Genomic DNA, 17,327 nt, shown 5'->3' with positions numbered 1-17,327 from the left:
TTTAATTTCTCAGTTAATCAAAACCACAGAAGTTGAACAAAATATTTTTCAAAGTTAAAAATTTTTTTTAATTTGTTTTTCACATTTTATTTTATTTGTTTTTCACATAAAATAAAATGTCTTCATGAACGAGTGTGCTGAGGCAACAAATTATAAATTCATCCCCACTTTCAACGGAGAGGTAATGCTTGGAATTGGAATGATAGATTCCAGAAACCAAACAGAAACTACATTTTAATTGTAGCCCAAAGGCAAGATTTTTCTTTTTTTTTTTTTTTTTTTTTAACCAGACGTGTTAGTTCCAGTTGTAATAAGGCAGCATCTGAAACAAGTTTTCGATATTTAAAAATCAAATTTTCCATTTTAAGAATATTTTCATTTATCCGAATAAAAATTTGCTTTTACGAAGAAATTTTGGCTAAAAAGACCGAAAGAATTTTAATGCATGAGGCACTGCAGGCATGTGCCTAAAATATCAATGAGTGAATTTATTTATCAGTCTCCCCACAAGGGCAGATATGGCACAAAGGTTGGGCTTACAAGAGGGAGCCTTGCACGGTTACATGCAGGTAGAGGAAGAGAAAAAAAAAGAAATAATACAACCTTTCTTAGTTGTTCTCAATGAAGGGTGTCAAATGAATAACTGATGCTATGCCTCCCCCATTCAAGTACAATGGAGGAGATACAGCCTGGGAGAAGCAGAAAAGAAAAAGATAGTGAGAGGATTTAAATTTTTTTAATAATAAAGGCTGTAATAATTGACAGGTTAATCAGTGATTTGTCATTTAGTCAATTTTTAAAAATTTTTATACACATCTTTTTTTCCCATGTTTTCTTTTTTATTTACATAAAAATTTTATGGATCAAAAGTTTGCAAATTGCAGTCAGTCTTAGAAAATATTGATGACACACAAAGCACCAAATTTTATTTTTTCATTGAAAAAAAGCAACAGAAAATTATCAAAAAGAAAAGTTGACCATAATATAAAAATAAAAGTTCATTTTAATTTGTAATCTCTTAATACCCTGATGCAAAAGAAAAAAAAAAAAAAAAAAAGGGTTCACATTTAGAATTTGACTTAAATACAGAAAAATCTTTATGATGTATGTGTCCGTCATCGAACAAAGATGTCATATTTCCAAAAAAGAAAAACCATGTAAATTGATCAGGCAGTTTTTTTTTTTTTATATATAGAAAATAATTTTTTTACAATTTTTAGCGATTTTAATAGTAAATTGTAGCCATTAGAAGACTGATATTGATCTCGATAGTTCAAATTGAGTTGTTTCCCCCCTTATAAAATATGGCCGATTAAAAAATAGTGTCTTGCTTTGTAATAAAATTTCAAATTTTTTTTGGTGAAAAGAAAGTCAAATTCTAAATGAGAACAAAAAAAAAAAAAAAAAAAAAAATCAACTGATCACTTACTCCCACCCTCTTTGCCAACCAATTAAATATCCTCTAACCCACCCTCATTATAAAAGAAATATTTAAAAATTTGAAATGTACATAAAAACCAGTAGAACGTGATAATTTTTTTTTTTTCAATTCTTAATCATGACTTAAATGGTCTATAAGTTTTTTTTTTTTTTTTTTTTGGATAAAATTCTTGAAATTGACTACCCCTCATTTTACTAGTTTAAAAATGAGTGTATCTATTTCAATCGGAACAACTAAAAAATGTTTAACTATAAAGCATGTCACGAAATAAAAACTAATTTTTTTTTATATTAAAAATACTGACCGACACAACTGGGGGAGGGCCGGAACTCTTTTCTTTTAACAACAACCCTTCCCTGCCGGACATTTAATGAAGCCGTAACCTCAAGTTGTCTCTCAAAAGAGAGAAATAAATATTTAAAAAAAAAAATATATATATATCGCAATTGAAATCATTGGATAAGAATCAGATTTAAACATTAAAAGTTAAAAATAAAACATGACATTATTATTATAATCTAAGTTTTGAGGAAGTGCACCCACCCCCTCCCACATCCCATCAAATTAGGACGTTTCTTGAACAGTTTTTTCATTTTTTAACTGAAATCCATTTTAGTCGATCCTTCTTTAATTGTTGGGTATGTACCTTCAGTTGTTAACTGTTTTGACATAAAAATTTAAATAAATAAGATTGGCTCCCAATTTTTTAAAAATTTTATTTCGTTAAAAACCCATCCCAGTCAGTGATTTAATTTCAAAATTTGTTTCTTGTTTTTCATTTGAGCCAGACCCTCCCCTCCCCACATCTTGATCCCACCCATAAATTATTTTATCAGTTGATCGTAAAATTCTGCCTTAAAAAAATAAAATAATATTGGTACTTTGTTGTTAGACGTCATATTTTGACCTTTTGATCTCATAGCAATCTTTTTTTGTTTGTTTATTTCTTGGTTGTTGTTGTTGTCCCCACCGTGCTGGGCTTCTTCTCGTCCAATGTCACACAGATGACACAGGCGGCTGACGACGATCGCCACACCAAAAGACCACAATCACAGGCACTGGTTGGTAAATGACAGCAGAAGGCAATCAAAATCAGGAAAGAGCAAGTCAAGGCCATCCTGAGGCAACAAAAAAGCCAGGGGAGATAAATCACAAATCTGAAATAAAAGAAAACAAAAAAGGTTTTGTTTTTAAAGTTAGCTTAGAAATATATAATATACAAAGGACATTTCAAAAGTAAGGTTTCCTATTTTTTTTTTATTTTGTCCAAATGGATCAAAGAGGATCGCAAATAGTATTAAAGTGATGACTGAACTTATGCATTCATAACTTGAAAGTTTCATCTCTGTTATAGAAATTGACAGTTGGTTGGTTTATTTAACTAGCATGTTCACCTTCGTTAGGTCATTTAATGCTGAAGATGGTTTTGATTTGTTTTATTTATTTGTTTCAATGTGTTTGTTTAGTTTTTTGTTTTTTTTTAATGGAGACAAGGTTATCCGTTTAAATTGAAAGTGTTTTGGAAGGGCTTAATGTTAAAATTTTAGGTATAGTTAGATCTCTCTCAGAAATGAGAGAATGTCTGTGCAGGTGTTTTTAAATATGCCTTTCATGTTGTTGGATTTTAGGTGGCGTTTTCTCGTGATAACGTAGGCTCCATTTTCCACAGACATGTTTTATTGTGCAGGTCTTCTGACATGTGGTGGTTGCTTTTGCCTGAGCATGCAGGTGTGAGAAAGGTTTGTGTAGTCAATGTGTGTTCTGGCTATAGAAACTGACGGTGTGTAACTCTAGGAAAGCAACCCCTATCACGAACGCGCATCAGAAGCAGAGATAAATCATCGAATTCCACCATACAGAAAAAATTGAAGCTGTCGACATTCACTGGTGCCTGTCGAACGTTTATGAAGCTGACACAGTTGGTGTCAGCAGAGTTAAGAGATGGGTTTGTCAATTTCAAAATGGCAACAGAGATGTGGGTGACAAAGTGTGCTCTGAACTTTTCCAACTAAAGCATCAGAAGGGGCTGGCAAAAACGCATTGATAAAAATAAATTCTGGAGCACAAACGGTAACTCGTTTTAATGGTACCATTCCTGTCTTTGTAGCTCTTCAACGTTTTAGTTTTTGAGTTAAAAATAGCAGGCCTTACTTTTAGAAAGACTCCTCTCTCTCTCTCTATATATATATATATATATATATATATATATATATATATATATATAAATAAATAAATAATGTAACCTCTAGATATGAAAGACTGTTTACAAAACCTGATGTGGAATTTATTTTTGTCCCTGCAAACAAAAAAAATTTTCCCCCATTTTTGGTGACCTCGTGCATGTTCAGACTAAATAAAGACGACCCCCATACGAAGGGATTCCGCATTTATTTTTAAATTTATTATTGCATCATGTTCTAATATCTACTTCATTTACAGATATTAATGGTTAATGTAGGTACTATTTGGCTCTGATTTCATTCTGGTTGCACCTTTAATATAAAATTTAATGAATATTTTCATAGAGGTTGGAATAGATTAAAGGATTTACGTGTAAAATGGCTTTCAAGATACAAAAATTTCAAAATACAAAAGCCAAGCTGAAACCAATTTATTTTATTCTAGCAGTTCCACTATATATATATAGTTTTTTTTTTTTTTTTTTTTTTGTTAGGGTTAGCAAATTTTCAATTGACAACCATTTTCTTTAATTCCAGATTTGACAATTACTGATTATTTTTAGTTCAGCTATGCACACATTCCATGAACAAAGTTTCTTTCCTAGAACTGCCACCATTTTCTATTTTAAAATGGCGGATTACAATTGTCCTGTTAAAATCATAGACTTCAATTTTAATGACTCTCCGACATTAGCCAATACAACTCGATAATTACATACATATTTTTACTAGTAATTATTTTTCTACTTTTATTTTTTGTAATTTAAAAAATTTTTTGACACTTATGCAGGACAGTTACAAGAGGCGAATGTTTGTACTTTAGTTTCAAGAACCGCCGACAGATTTCGCTTGTCAGGGGTCGATAAATCTTCCTTTTCTAAAAGTTAGTGCAAACTAAAATTATATTTTTATACAATCTTTCTGTACAAAAAACAAAAAAAAACCTCTATAAATGTTTCATATTCTTTAAATTATATTTTGCTAGATTTTTATACAACCTTAGCAAAAAAAAAAAAAAAATTCTAAAAACAATTTATAAATGTTTCATATTCTTTAAATTATATTTTGCTAGATTTTCATACAACCTTAGCAAAAAAAAAAAATAAAAAAATAAAATTCTAAAAACAATTTATAAATGTTTCATATTCTTTAAATTATATTTTGCTAGATTTTCATACAACCTTAGCAAAAAAAAAAAAAAAAAAAAAAAAAATCTAAAAACAATCTATAACTGTTTCATGTTTTTATATTTGTTATTTTATTTTCAGTTATGAATCACTCATTGAAAAAAAAATTATATTAATATATTAAAATTATATTTTAATATATTTTTTATACAATAAATGTTTCGCTTTTCATATTTTTGTGTTATTTATTTCGTTATATATTTTTGCGTTATCGTAAACGCTTGTTTATATTTGAGGGTCATGTAATAGCCGCTAGATGACAGTTCTCTAAGGATAGGGGTCGATAACTCGTTTCTGATGCTAATATGTAACTGTCATACAGAAGTGCCATTTTTTTTTTTTTTTTTTTTTTACTAATTTCAACATGACATAATTACATAAGTGTTTTTACCTGAAATTTAATATTTTTAACATCCATTATACAAGCAGCATTATTTTTTTTTTGTGTTCCACTTATCCTTTGCTGATGTCATAAAATATCACTGCCATGATAAAATTACAAATTTTATTACCATATGTGAAGATGAAAATAATCTCAATACCATATTTTTATTAAAAAATGGGTGCTAGTCCAGAACTCCCCACCTCAAAAAAAAAGAAGAAAAAAAAAAAAAAATAAATAAATAAATAAAAATCTATGATTGGAAGAAAACACCATGCACCAAAAATCAAAAAAATTGATCAAGCAGTTTTCATTTTTTTTTTTTTTTATAAAGAAAACTATTTTGAAGCAAATTTGAGTTTTTCCATTACCTCATGTTAAGTTTGGTTTGGTTTGGTTTGGTTTGGTTTTACGGCATATCAACCTTCTTTTTTTTTTGGTTATTTAATGCCGAATTCAGTTTTTTTTTTTTTTTTTGAATAGATATTTTAATTTAATCAGTGAGTCAAATCAGACGTTTTGTATCATTAGGTGATGTGCTTCCTTCCTTTTTTGGGGGTGGGGTGTAAAGTTGGATTGAATTAAAGTTATATTCTTTTATATAGATTTACTTTTTTCAGAAATGTTATTTTGTTGGAGTTTATTTTTTTAAATAGTTCTTTCATATTGTTGACATGGTAATAATTTTGCCAGATATGCGCGAGATCGCCACAATCCAAAAGAAAGTGTTTTACTGTAAAAGGTTCTTGGCATGCAAAACATTCTGGAGGGTCTTCTTTTTTTAGCAGGAAGGAGTGGGTTATGTGCGTATGTCCTATGCGAATACGGGACAAAATCACTTCCTCTCTACGTGATCTTCTGGCATCTGGTAATCGTTCTTCTATTGTGGGCTTGATCTTGAAAAGTTTATTATTTGAACAGTTATTCCATCTTTCTTGCCATTTCTTCATAATCAGATTATTTATTTGTTGTTTGTAGTCAGAATGTGGAATTTTTATATTGCTTTTAAGGAGTTTTAAAGCATTTTTGGCAGCTATGTCAGCTTTTTCATTGCCCTGAATTCCAGAATGACTGGGGATCCAGCAGAATTTGATACTTTTGTTTTGTGAGAGAGTGTATTTTTTGTAGCAGTTTGATGAGTAGTGGGTTATTTAAATTTTTATTCTTTAAGGATTCGAGTACCGATAGGGAGTCTGAAAAAATTATAAATTTGTTGTGGGTAAGGTCAGTGATGAGATCTAGTGCCATATCTAAGGCTGTGGCTTCGGCACTAAAAATTGAGGCATGGTCTGGTAGTCGCTTCTGTAAGGTAATGTTAGTGGATACGACTCCGCATCCGGTTTTGTTGCTGTCTTTGGACCCATCTGTGTATATGTGCTGATGGTTTGGGTATTTTTCCTGAATGATAAGGAGTTTTTCTTGATAGGTTAGTGGATGGGTTTGATTTTTTGGGAGGTTATTTAATTCAAGGATGATTTCAGGGTATTTTAGTAGCCAGGGTGGAAGGCTTAGTTGGTTGACATTATGGATATTGGTGATTGCGATACCTGCATCTTCTACTAGTGGTTTTGTACGGAGCCCAAAAGGTTTTATAGCTTTTACTTTTTGGTAATATAGATTTTGGTAATTTGGATTGAAGGTACAGTTAGAGGTTGGATTTGTTGGCTGTGATTTTTCTCTATCATAGAGCGAGTAATCTAGTGAGTTTGCAATGCAGTTGTAAGCAGGATTTTCTGGGCAAGAGAGAATTTTGGTCAGGTATTGCAAGGCTAGTTTGTCGCGTCGAATTGATAATGGGGGTTCATTGGCTTCTGCATAGAGACTATCGATGGGGGAAGTTCGGAAGGCTCCCAGCGCAAGTCTGAGGCCCTGATGTTGAACGGTGTCCAATATCTTTATATACGACTTTCTGGTGGCACCGTAAATGAAGCTACCATAGTCTAGTTTCGATCGCACTAGTGACCTATATAACTTTAATAGGGTTTGTCTGTCCGCTCCCCAATCTGTGTGGGCAATGACCCGCATTAGCTGTAGGGTTTTATTACAGTTATTTTTAAGATGTTTTATATGAGGGATGAATGTAAGTTTTTTGTCTAGTATTAACCCTAAGAATTTATGTTCATTTACAACAGGAATCGGAATATCATTTAGTTTTAAAAGAGGATCTGGGTGCAGTTTTCTTAGTTGACAAAAGTGCATACATTTTGTTTTGTTAATGGAAAATTTGAAGCCATTCTTAGTTGTCCATTTTTTTATTTTGTCAATGCATTGTTGAAGTTGACGCTCAATTATATGGATATGTCTTGAGCTATATGCAATTAAAAAATCATCAACATATAGAGAGCAATCCACGCCTTGGTTTATGCATCCAACAATACTGTTAATTTTTAGGCTGAATAATGTTACCGACAAAATACTTCCCTGTGGAACTCCCGTTTCCTGTTCTTTGATGTCCGATAGGCATGTTCCTACACGGACATTGAATAGTCTATTATTTATGAAGTTGTTGATGAAGATGGGTAGTCTTCCTTTCACTCCAGCTTCTTTGAGATCTTTCATGATGCCATACCTCCATGTGGTATCGTACGCCTTTTCAAGATCAAAGAAAATAGCAGTCATATGCTTTTTTTGTATAAATGAATTTCTGATGAAAGTTTCTAAACGAATTAAATGGTCTGTTGTGCTACGATGTTTTCGGAAGCCACACTGAAAATTAGTTATTATTTTATTTGTTTCCAGAAACCAAATTAACCTGGTGTTGACCATTCTCTCCATGATCTTACACACACAGCTTGTTAGAGCTATGGGGCGATAATTGGAGGGGTCAGATGCATCCTTTCCTGGTTTTGGTATAGGAATGACTGTGGCTTGTTTCCATATGGCTGGAAGATTGCCATTGAGCCAGATGTCATTATAAATAGAAAGTAAATACTTTAATGGTTCATCTGGTAGTTGTTTTAGAAATTCATACGTTATTTTATCAGGTCCCTCAGCCGTGTTGTTGGCTTTTTTTAATGAATCCTTTAGTTCATGGATAGTAAAAGGTTTGTTGTATTCTTCCTCATTATTACTTTTAAAGTTCAGTTTGGTTTTTTCTGATTCCTGTTTAAAGATCTGGAATTTTTTATCATAATTTTTAGAAGATGAATTATTTGCAATAGTATCTGCAAGCAGGTTTGCCATGTCCTCTTTTTTAGTTATTTTACTATTGTTTACACAGAGGTGGTTGAGAGGGGAACTGGTGTTTTTTCCTGATATTTTCTGAATCATATTCCATACAGTTTTGTCTTTGGTGGTGTTATTGATTTTAGACACAAAATTCTTCCATGATTCCCTTTTGGCTTCGTTTATTGTTCGGCGTGCTTTAGCCCTGCATATTTTAAAGTTGTTTAAATTCTGAGTAGTTGGTTGATTGTTGAATTTTCTTAATGCAGCACATCGTAGCCTGATAGCCTTTTTACAGTCATTATTAAACCAGGGACGATTATACTTGGTTGATGATTTTGTTTTAGGAATACATTCTTCTGCTATTGAGATAATGGTATCTGTAAAGTGAGTGATTGGGTCTTCCTCACATTTTTCAGGTAGGAGTTTGTGTTTGCATAGTAATTTGAATTCATTCCAGTTAGCTTTTTTAAGGTTCCAACGAGGAATTTTTGAGATTATTTCAGGACCAAAATGTTCTAAAGTTATTGGGAAGTGGTCACTTCCACAGGTATCTATATGCACTGTCCAATTGTAATCTATAAAGATACTAGGATCACTTATAGAGAGGTCAATTGCTGAGGACGAATTTGTAGCGGAGTGAATAAACGTTGGTTTTTTGTTGTTATGTATGCATAGATTGTTGTTGTTGATAATATTTTCTATAGTGATTCCTTTTCTATCTGTGTTTGAGCATCCCCAACTTACATTATGACTATTAAAATCGCCTAATAATAAGAAGGGGCGAGGGAGTTGGTTGATGAGTTTTTCTATTTCGGTTTCATCTATGGGGTCGTTTGGAGGCAGATAAATGGAGCAAATTGTGACCGTTCTATGTAGGGTGGCTGTGACAGCAATTGCCTGTAAGTTAGTTTGTAGATTTATTTGGCTTTGTGCCGTGTTTTTGTTAATGAGAATGGATGTTCCTCCTGAAGCTCTATTTGGGTTATTTGTTGTATAGTTGTATTCAGTAAAACTTTGAAGATTGATATTTTCAGATGGTTTTAAAAAGGTTTCTTGTAGGCATATTATTGTGGGACATAGATCGGATATCAGTAGAAGTAATTCATTCCGGTTGGCTTTTATACCTCTGCAATTCCATTGGATTATTTTGTTGGCCATAGTTTAGATTTTATATATTTGATTTCCCTTTTGTCTTGGGAATAGGGGTGTTTTCTTTTTTATGGGGGTTTAGAAGTTTTGTCTTCTATTTCCATTGTTTCCAAGGAGGTTTTAAATTTATTTTGGTCTGTAGTTCTTGTATTTGAATCATTGGACTGTTTCATGTGCGTTTGAGCACTTGTGAGCTTTTTATCATTGGTAGATTCGGTTTCTGTTTCCATGGCTTCTGGTTCTTTGTGTTCAATTGGTTTGTTAGCTTTTATGCTTGATTTATCTCTGCTTTTAGATGTTGAGCGAGATCGTGGTTTGGTTTTTGTGGGGCTGGTTTTCTTTGAGGAATTTTTCCCATTTATTGTTCTTGTCTGTTCGGATGTTTTTGGAGAATCTTTATTTTTTTGCTTGTTGTTATCTGTTTTTATATTAGAACTCTTGTGGGGGATTAAGGGACTCTCCTTATTGTTGGTATTCTGCTCTTCAGAGTTCTCGATCTCCAATATCTTAAAGCTATTGGAGAGGGGAATTTGTGGGTTTATTTGTAGTTTTTGTTTAGTTAAGTTTGGTTCTGGTTTGTTTTTTTGGATTTGTTTCTGGTCTACTGGGTGTGGCGTTTGGATTTTTGGTTCCAGTGAGTTTTTTTTCATTTCTTCAATTGTATTTATCAATATTTTGATTTGGTTGGTGAGGTCTTGGATTTTAATATCGAGGTTTGTTGTGCAATAATTGTCATTGTGTTTATTTGTGTTGGGAATATTCTTTTTGGTTATTTCGGAATATTTAGCTGTTATTGCCTTTTTCCTCGCTTCTGGGTAGGTGATGTTTAATGAGTGTTTAATTTTAACAATTTCTTTTTCTTTTTTCCAGATTTCACAGTCTTTGGAGTAGGCACTGTGATTTTCTGTACAATTGGCACATTTATAAGTTTTTTGACAGTTGATATGATTGTCGTTTTCTCCACACCTTCCACAAACTGGCTGGCGTGTACATCGGTCCTGATGATGACCAAACTTTTGACATTTAAAGCAACGCAGTGGGTTGGGGATGTATGGTTCGACTCTTAGTTTCTCATAGGCTATTTTTATTTCTTGTGGAATTTTTTGTTGGTAAAAGGTTAATATATATGAGTGTGTGTTTATCATTTCTCCATTTTTTTTAATTTGAATTCTTCTGACATCCGTTACATTTTGTTCTTTTAGATTTGAACGGATTTCGTCGATGGAGCAAAGTGAAAGTTCAGGGCTTTTCACAACTCCTTTGCATATGTTTAGTGTTTTGTGAGGGTACGTTTTTATTTTTATATTGTCAAAATGTTTCCATTTTAAAAGTTCATCTGCCTGTGTTTTGGTAAGAATTTCTATCAAAAGATTACCATTTCTTAATTTTTTCACTAGTTTAGGTTTGACCCTTTCTGATAGTATTTTTTCTATCTTGAAGGGGGAGAGTTTGGTTAAAAGCACTTCTCCAATTGATTCCATTACTATGAAGTTTGGATAGTTATCCGATTCCTCATTCGTGTCACTGTCCGAACTGTCTAAAAATCTTTTTTTACTTGGGTTTTTATAACTCATATTGGGTTCGGTTTTTTTTAATTCATCATCCCTGCTCCCCACCCACCTTGGAGCCCTACTTGGGATGCGCACAGGGGGGAAACCCATTCGCCCTGGCTACAACAGGGTTACAGGTATGATATACTTGTACATAATGTAGGCTTTGAGCACTCGTGTATCTTAATTTCTCCCATCCAAGTAAAATATGGGAAAGATCAGAGAAAAACATTCATGTCTAGTCCTTGTTCACTATATACAATTGACCCTCAGCCACCGCTTTCACCACTTGTTTGGGGATCAGTATTGATGGGGAAGTGTTGTGTATTATTTAGATTTGGTGTAGATTGTATGCGTATAAGTGGTGAGCTAGACGTGACCAGCCGATTGATCGGATCGGGCCTCTCCGATCGCCCGTCTGGCCCAGTACGAGGCCAAAGTGGAGTGTTGCAACTGATACCTTTATTTCCCTAGGTATCAGTTGCTCAGCCACCAGGATCCTTTTCGTAGACATTACGGGATGCCACCTACGGCCAACAGGTGGCCCCATTGAGGGACTTTTACTCTCTGCAAGGGGGCAGTCAGTGTATTCTAATGCCCCACTGACGGGGTTGGGAAGTAGGAAAAAAAAAAAAAAAAAAAAAAAAAAAGGGAAGGGGGCTGTTGTTTTTGTTTTTGTTTTTGCAGAACATAATTAAGTTTTACAAAAGAGAATAGGAAACAAAAACGGAAAATCGATGTAGGTGCATTTCGTCTCAGGAAGCCAATAGACAGCCTGATCTGGTAGCACCAGCTCATGTTAAGAATGGCTTTCTAAAATCTTGCAAATTTGAATTATTTGATGTTATATTCCATGTTCCTTGAGACTGTTTTCCAGATGGCATCTGGAGATTGTCTAAGTTAATCTAGTTTAATCATTAAAAACCATACATCATACAGATTTTTCTTTAGTTTTGATTTTTACTATAGGGAAAATTCTAGACAAAAACCTAAATGGATTATGTACTTACCTTAACGATTCTACAAGAATGACTGTTTCTGGTCTGACTTAGTCATTCCTGTCTGCGGGTGACTTTGAGACCGTTCTTTTGTAGTAGACCGACATGGTTCGGCCAGCTTCATGATTTGACTCAGATCGCTACCTTCCCTGCCTTGTGTAAATGAGGCATTTGATGCTGTACGTCCAAGTCCCGTGCGGTTCAACCCAGACTGCTGTGAATGGGACGTCGCCGATGCTGCGGACTTTCCTGAAGTTGGCACAACAGCAGAAGGGGGACCAGTGCCGGACAATTGAAGAGGCAAATGCTGTTTCATCTTCTCGTTAACACGCTGCTCATTTGTTGCACTAAGCAACTGGATTGGAATCGGCATGTGATGGAGGTTGCCAACCGAACTGGAACTGCGGTGCGCCTGCGGCTGCTGCTTGCTCAACTCTTTTAGGTCTTTGCCCGAATGCATATAGTCATCGGAACATTGGCTAGAGAGTTCAGCTGAGGCAGAGCGTTGGTGCACGATTGGAGTGGGGCCTCCTGTGTTGTTGTGGTTCGAGCCGTGTGCATCAAGGTTGTGAGATTTCTCAGCAAAATTCTGGCTTCGTCCAGCGGCGCCATTGTGCCGATGCTCTGTCCAGAGGTCGTACTGCTTCTGTAAAATTTCTCTCTTTCGATAGAGTTCATCCTTTTGAGCCCTGATGTCATTCTAAAAAAGGGTGAAAAGAAAAACAAAACGTTTTTACAAATTTTGGAAAGATAATTCAATACAGGAATACGCAATTAAAACATAAGATTGGTTTTACAAGAAAAACAAGACGTCTTATAGAATACTGAAATCGAAATTCCATAAATCAGACAAAATATTGTGTTATTTGGACTATTCAGACTACTGTTTGCATTTTGAATGTTAGAAAAGAAATCTTGGCCTTTGGGCCAGGATCAAAGTGTAGTATCTGTTCCGATGCTGCACTTAACTTTTTTCCTCACTGTTTTTATCTTGGTTAGGAGAAATTCATGTCTAAAACATTTTTTATTTTTATTACTGACCATAGTTCCCCTTTTTGGGGAGCAGGTTTTTCCCCTACATTAAAAACCAACCTTGTGTCTAACTCTGCTCTTGTGGGGAGGCAAGTAAACATTTATAAAAGTAATGCCTCCAACTTTTTTTTTTATTCAGCCCAAACAGATCAGTGGGGATTGCAAACTGCTTTGTTATGATGACTGAACTTACGCATTTACAATCCGAAAGTTTCATCACTCTGTTGCAGATATTTACGGTGTGAGACTAAGAAAGCAACCCCTGCCATGGGCATACATCAGAAGTAGAGATGCACTATTGAATTCCTAGCAAAAGGTCGCTCGTTTTAATAGTATCACTCCCATCTTCGTAGCTCTTCAACTTTTAGAGTTAAGAAATAAAAAAAAGGAGACTTTACTTTTGGAATGACTTTTGTATCATTATGATCACATATGGACTTACCCATTCTTTTTGCATTTCTATACGAACATTTTCTAAGGATTCTGCTCTCCGTTTCTTTTCTTGTTCAAATTCTTGTCGTTCCCGCGTTACTTCTTCCTATAAAATAAAACATGAAACGTTATCTCTGCTGTATAAACAGCCTTACTAATGATCCTTGATGAAGACAAAACATACATGGATATTAAAATAACATTTATCAAAAATAGTAATTATTCACCCTACCATAAGTGGCAGGCACTTTGAAGAGAAATACAAAAAGTTCTTACCTAAGTTATAATGCAAACTTCTTTCCATTTAAAATAGAATATTTTTCTTAAATATGAACAGAATTTATTTCTTATTTCATGTGGCTATTACAGCGTCCGTATCGGTCAGACTATTTTTATTCTGATTGTCAATGGTGATTCGAGTCGAAGATTCAAATAACGCAACTGACAGAATATATATATATAGATAGATAGAGAGAGAAAGAGTGCAACTCGTATATGAGAGACTTCCACGTGCCCATGATAAACTCTTATGTCCGGGTTTCCTATATCTGGGTTACACTGTACATTAACACAGGCTCTAATTTGGGACCAAAGAAAATCTCTCTTATATCCGTTTTCCTTATATTCAAGTTACACTATGTGTGTGTATATATTTACTCATATTCAGAGTGGCGACAGGTGTGCGTGACAACACATGCTCTGTACTTTTATGATCTAGGCATCAAAAGAGGCTAGCAATAAAGGTTGCTCGTTTTAAATGGTACTACTGCCCTCTTTGTAGCTCTTCAACGTTTTATTTTTTTTTATTTAAAAAAATAGGCCTTACTTTTGGAATGACCCTAGTACATAAACATTTTAACGCAATGGCAATGGTGGTGCTAGTTATGCTCACAATTCCACTCCATCGAGTACTTTAACAGGTTTTATAAATACAATACAAAAAAAAAAAAAAAAAAAAAAAGCAATAATTAGTGAAAAGACCAACCTTAAGATTACGAAGACCCTCAAGCTGGGAATGTTTATTAACCTCAGACTTTTCTGTCATTAGCCGGGCAATTTTGTCCTGTGCTTCTATTAATTGTTGCCGCATACTGGGGGGGAAAACAAAACAAAACATTTTTTCTTTAAATAATTAAAAGAAACACACACACAAAATAACCCTCCCCCCTCAACCCACCAACAAAGTATAGTGTTGATACGAACTGGAACCATACCAAATTAAGAAAAGTCAAGGAGGATCAAGAGCACTAAATGCATCTCTACTAGAAGGGTGTGATTAGGACTGGAGCTCTGGGGAAGCTTATTTCCACCCAAATTCCAGTGAAGACCAATAGTCATTGCCAATGAGAAATCAATGGCAAACGGCTATTGTGATAATGCAAAATCATTTGCAAAGTTTGTCAAAAAAGGTGGAGAATACTGGAAATCTGGAGAGACTTGTCACCTAGACCCCAAGGAACATCACCAGTTTTTGTAAGTGAGTAATAACTAGGGCTAGGACTATGACGAGATCTCTGGCGACAGCAGATGATCTTGCTTTTCAAATAGAGGAAGAGAGGGCAGAAGAGGGGGGGTGTTAATGTCTGATTGGGACAAAGCAGATGTCTTTGGGATTTTGTCAGAAAGAGAGAAAACAAATAATAATCCATAAGAGCTAAGTTGAAAAGCTCTTGTTTTTAGCTGGGAAATTGATTAGTGGAACTTAAGTATGCAACCTGCATGATGAAGCTTGAATCAAAGAACTCGACTAAACAAGTGTAAAACGATTTATGAATAATTATTTTGTTTCATTATATAAGAGTATCCCAGAGTTTTTCCTTTTCTCGATTTGCCAGCCTGAATGAAGATGCAGTTTGTTTCAGATATCCCCTGATGCCAGATAATGAAGGAGACAGACTGGATCCAGCACAAAGCCAGAGTGATGGCCGAAATCGACAATGTTGCCACACTGACTTAGGGTCATGTACATTTCGCGTGCCCTGAGCAGCAGAAGATATTTTCCAGTGACCAGTGAGAGTCTGGTCACCCTTAAGGAGTCCACCACTAGACAAGTAAGAATGTAGCCCTGCTGGGTTGCATCTATGGTTCTGTGAGCTGGGAGCGACGAATACGGCCAGAAGTACATCACAAGTATGCTCCAGTGAACCAGGATAGCGACGGATGCGGCCTGGCCCTCGGAAGGAGAGGGGTTAGGGTTATATTATAGGACAACAGAATATTATTTTTATTGTTTTGACTTTCCAGTGTGTATCTGTTGATATCTTATATACTTTTATAGAGAGTGATGTGGTTCTCGGTTGATTAACTGTGTCGGATACATACTCCAGAGTCAAAACAATGAAAAGAATATGCTGCTGTCATAGCCCTAGTAATCACTGATGATGACTTGTGTAGGAACTCCTAGTGAGTACAAATAAATCAGTTAATTATTATTTAACATTCTTTTTTTTTTATTCCAAAGTTCGACAAAACACACCTAAAGAAAGTCACAGGTTACATCAGATGAAACGTGAGAATAACATTCAAGATGAGACCAGCAATCTGAATAATTCAAGGACAAAGTCATCATGTCGAATTCTGAAAGTCAGGCCCAAATAGCATTTAAGCTGACAAATCAAACCTTGCTTCTAATTAGGCAATTTTTATCTATTATTGAAGATATAATGAACTACATTTTTCAAATCACTTAGATGACTGCTAATCTAAAGCATTTTAAAATAATCATCGAAAAATAAAACTATATTTAACTTGTTTTAAACTGAAGATAATTGTCTACCTTAAGTTTTAAAATGGGCTAATAATTATGCCTCAAGCGCTCTGACAAAGTGTAAACAATCCAGCTTCAAAATGTCTTTTGACAAGGAAGACTACAAAAATAATTATCTTCCTTTCAACATAGAAATATCTGTAGATGGAGGTTTCTATTTAACAGGTTTCATAAAATGATACTCACCCTTCTAAAGTCGTGCTCTGTTGAACTGATAATTGCTAAAAAAAAAAAAAATGGAAAAAAAAAAAAAAAAATGAATAATTGAATTAAATAATTGTACAAAAGCAATACATGTATTTATTTTATTACTAATCTGGTACACTAATCAAGGTTCGTAGTTTTGTGTCATGGCATATCAGCCCCTTTCCACATTATTTTGTGCTGAATTAAGTTATCGATAAAAGTTTGTGTGCTTATTAGAATACCCCCCCCCACACACACACACACTCACTGTAAGTACACCAAATAAAATTATTAGGTACAGACAATTTAATGGTGAAAATTGGTAGGGCCTATCGTTATGAAAGCCGTCTTATCATAACTTTTCATAAGTTTCCGATTACTTTTTGATTGGGTTTGAAAGATTAAAGCCTAAAGTTAATTTCAATTTCATTTTTAAATTTATAGACAAATTAAAACATTATAATTAGCTTAATTTCTGTATTTTTTGAAGATTATAAAAAAAAGATTAATCAATTTAAGTACTCATTTTACTGTAATGAAAAGGAAATATTTATTTAATTAGAATATTTTTCAATGTATACAATAAAGATTTTAATTGTTTATCTGCAAAGATTGATATTTAACTGGGTTTGGTTTGATGGTTTTAAAAACTGTCATTAAAATGCTGACACTGTATACAGTGTACAATCTGGTCTAAGCAGAGATAGCGAAACATGATAATCACACATACACTTGTGTTGATTTGTCTTTTTGATGAACACCACTAAAACTTTTACTCTGAAGATAATCCAATATATGCCTCAATATGTGACTTAGACACTATTCCGATACAGCTGTGAGCAACTATACTTTTGT

The 17,327-nt window shown here is 34.1% G+C and overlaps 1 protein-coding gene across 28 annotated transcripts in view; it reads right to left on the bottom strand.

Moving 5' to 3' along the window:
• Nucleotides 1-2,321: 2,321 nt before the first annotated feature.
• LOC145249540 (uncharacterized) overlaps nt 2,322-17,327 on the bottom strand; it is a 917,547-nt gene continuing 902,541 nt past the window's right edge. For all 28 annotated transcript variants that reach the window (XM_080111167.1, XM_080111174.1, XM_080111165.1 and 25 more), the window contains 5 exons: nt 16,473-16,507; nt 14,505-14,610; nt 13,530-13,625; nt 12,068-12,755; nt 2,322-2,598 (listed from right to left, as the gene is read on the bottom strand). In XM_080111167.1, the coding sequence (XP_079967293.1) occupies nt 12,078-12,755; nt 13,530-13,625; nt 14,505-14,610; nt 16,473-16,507 (915 nt within the window). In that variant the 3' untranslated portion in view covers nt 2,322-2,598; nt 12,068-12,077. The remainder of the gene's footprint in view (nt 2,599-12,067; nt 12,756-13,529; nt 13,626-14,504; nt 14,611-16,472; nt 16,508-17,327) is intronic.

Source organism: Euprymna scolopes, chromosome 28 (assembly GCF_053919585.1).
Source record: "Euprymna scolopes isolate OS-2025 chromosome 28, ASM5391958v1, whole genome shotgun sequence".
In the NCBI taxonomy this organism is placed as follows: Eukaryota; Metazoa; Mollusca; class Cephalopoda; order Sepiida; family Sepiolidae; genus Euprymna; species Euprymna scolopes.
The sequence above is the reverse complement of the archived record's forward strand: the minus strand, read 5'-3'. Positions and strand labels throughout refer to the sequence as shown.